The sequence below is a fragment of the Penaeus monodon genome, chromosome 27, assembly GCF_015228065.2.
Source record: "Penaeus monodon isolate SGIC_2016 chromosome 27, NSTDA_Pmon_1, whole genome shotgun sequence".
NCBI lineage: Eukaryota > Metazoa > Arthropoda > Malacostraca > Decapoda > Penaeidae > Penaeus > Penaeus monodon.
The window spans coordinates 18778286-18780270 of record NC_051412.1 but is presented as its reverse complement, the minus strand read 5'-3'; the positions used below and the strand labels follow the sequence as shown (position 1 = coordinate 18780270).

The window sequence follows — 1985 nt, the reverse complement described above, 5'->3', positions numbered from 1 at the left end:
ACAAAGCCTCCAGTATTGTCATACACATGGACCTCCCCATTGTGAAGGGAAAAGAGGAGAAGACGTGAGTCAGGAGACCATTCAACTCCCATTAAGTGCTGGCCTTTGAGTTCCTTTCCCCAAATGCGATTGCCATCGACGCTGCCAACAATCACTGCACCTGAAGTATTGGGAAGCACGAGGAAATATATATGGAGAATCCGAAGTCACAGTTTCTTATGATGTCAATAACAATGAATGTAATGGCTAGACCATACTGATGTAATTATCCATGGAACTCTTAATGACAATAAATAAAATTATAAAAATTGTAATGATTATACTGTTGGTGCTTATAGAAACAATATTATCTAGGATTACTAACTAAGGAGAATATTTACAGTAAGTTATAGAGTAATATAACAACACACTGTACTTTAACAGTAAACTATAGACTTACTCTAAGTAATAAAATATTTGCACTATCCTTGCTTTAGTAAAAGAATATTCACCTATCTGGACACTGACACAAAACTAACCATCCTCATACACAATACAAATCTTCTGTCCTTCGCTGTTCCAGGCCATTCCTCTCACAACAGACTTATTACGGTTGTTGATCATCTCCTCATACCAGGAGCCCTATTGAAAAATATATGGTATGAAGTAACAATAGCCTTTGAAAAGTAATTGATAATAGATAATAGATAATCAAAATCACCTCTAAAGAATATTCATACAGATATGAATTTTTTTAGACAAGAATAAAAAATAGTTGTCACTGATATTGATAAATAATCTGCTATGACACTAAGGCATATAATCTTGACTGATTTATATTCATGATTTGTTAATATTAAATATATCTTGCCAAAACATATATGGTATTTTGATATAAAACTGTACATATGCAAACCAATTTTGATATGTAAATACTAACACAACTACTTATTAAGTAAAGGAAGTTATTTATCAGAATATTAGTATAATTTTCATAAAGAAAAGAAAAGAAAAGAAGCATATGTGAACAGCACTGTTGTCCATTAGTCCTTTCACATACTCAAAGAAACTCAGGATCATAAGAAAAGGGCAAAGAATACTTTACTAAGCATCTTAACCATTTCTAACATATAGAATTCTCCAGACATCACATTATTACTATTAAAGGTTACTTACTAACTCATGGCATACTATTTTTGTTAGTGCAGGATATTCATCTAACTTGTTTGTACTTGTATGTATTAATCATCTGGATTTATGTATATAAAACAAATACTTGAGAATTGATTCTGAATATCGACTTACAATATATATATTTTTAACATAGATGTGCACATGAATAAAGATGGAATGGTAGTGTAATTCATCAAATAGCTATAAAATAAAATTTCACTGGTTTATAGTTATTCTAAAGTTGTTCTTGTGTATATATGTACTCACCATAAACTTCTTCAGATTGACCGATACAAAAGGAAATTAAAATATGAAGAGATACAACAAACTTTATAAGAAGACCAAAGAAAATCACAAATATTTTTGTTCTGTGATATTAACTGTAAGGTGTAATAAGTTATTGTTTGTAGCTGAAAAGACTTGAGTAAACACCCATAGTGCATAGTCCCTTGAGTGCAGGAACCACTTGGAGCAAACAGCCCAACTGGCTTAAAGCATTATTACTATAGACATACCTTATAGAGCATCCAGACTATGATAAGTCCACTCTGGTCAGAGGAAGTCAGTTTCTGGTGGCTCTCGTTCCATGTCACAACCTGTATTGTCCCTGTGTGGCCATCGAGAGTCTGATTCATAGACAGATTGGAGGGAGCTGCCAACCCTTTGACCTTTGTATCTTTACCTGTAAAACAAGAACAGCTTGTAATATAACTTTTAATGGTGAAGAATCCTTTTTTTTTTTTTTTTACATGTTCATTGTTTTTATCTAAAAGTTACCTTATATTGAAAGCTTTCTTTCTTAATATTTTCAGACCTGAAATGCATCTTGTATT

General features: G+C 32.0%; 1 protein-coding gene across 1 annotated transcript in view; it reads right to left on the bottom strand.

The window, feature by feature from the left end:
* The window catches only part of LOC119590650 (WD repeat-containing protein 35-like), an 11942-nt gene that overhangs the window by 8356 nt on the left and 1601 nt on the right, over positions 1-1985 (bottom strand). The window contains exons 3-5 of the mRNA XM_037939326.1: positions 1668-1834; positions 519-621; positions 3-160 (exon numbers count right to left, since the gene is read on the bottom strand). Coding sequence (XP_037795254.1) covers positions 3-160; positions 519-621; positions 1668-1834 — 428 coding nt within the window. The remainder of the gene's footprint in view (positions 1-2; positions 161-518; positions 622-1667; positions 1835-1985) is intronic.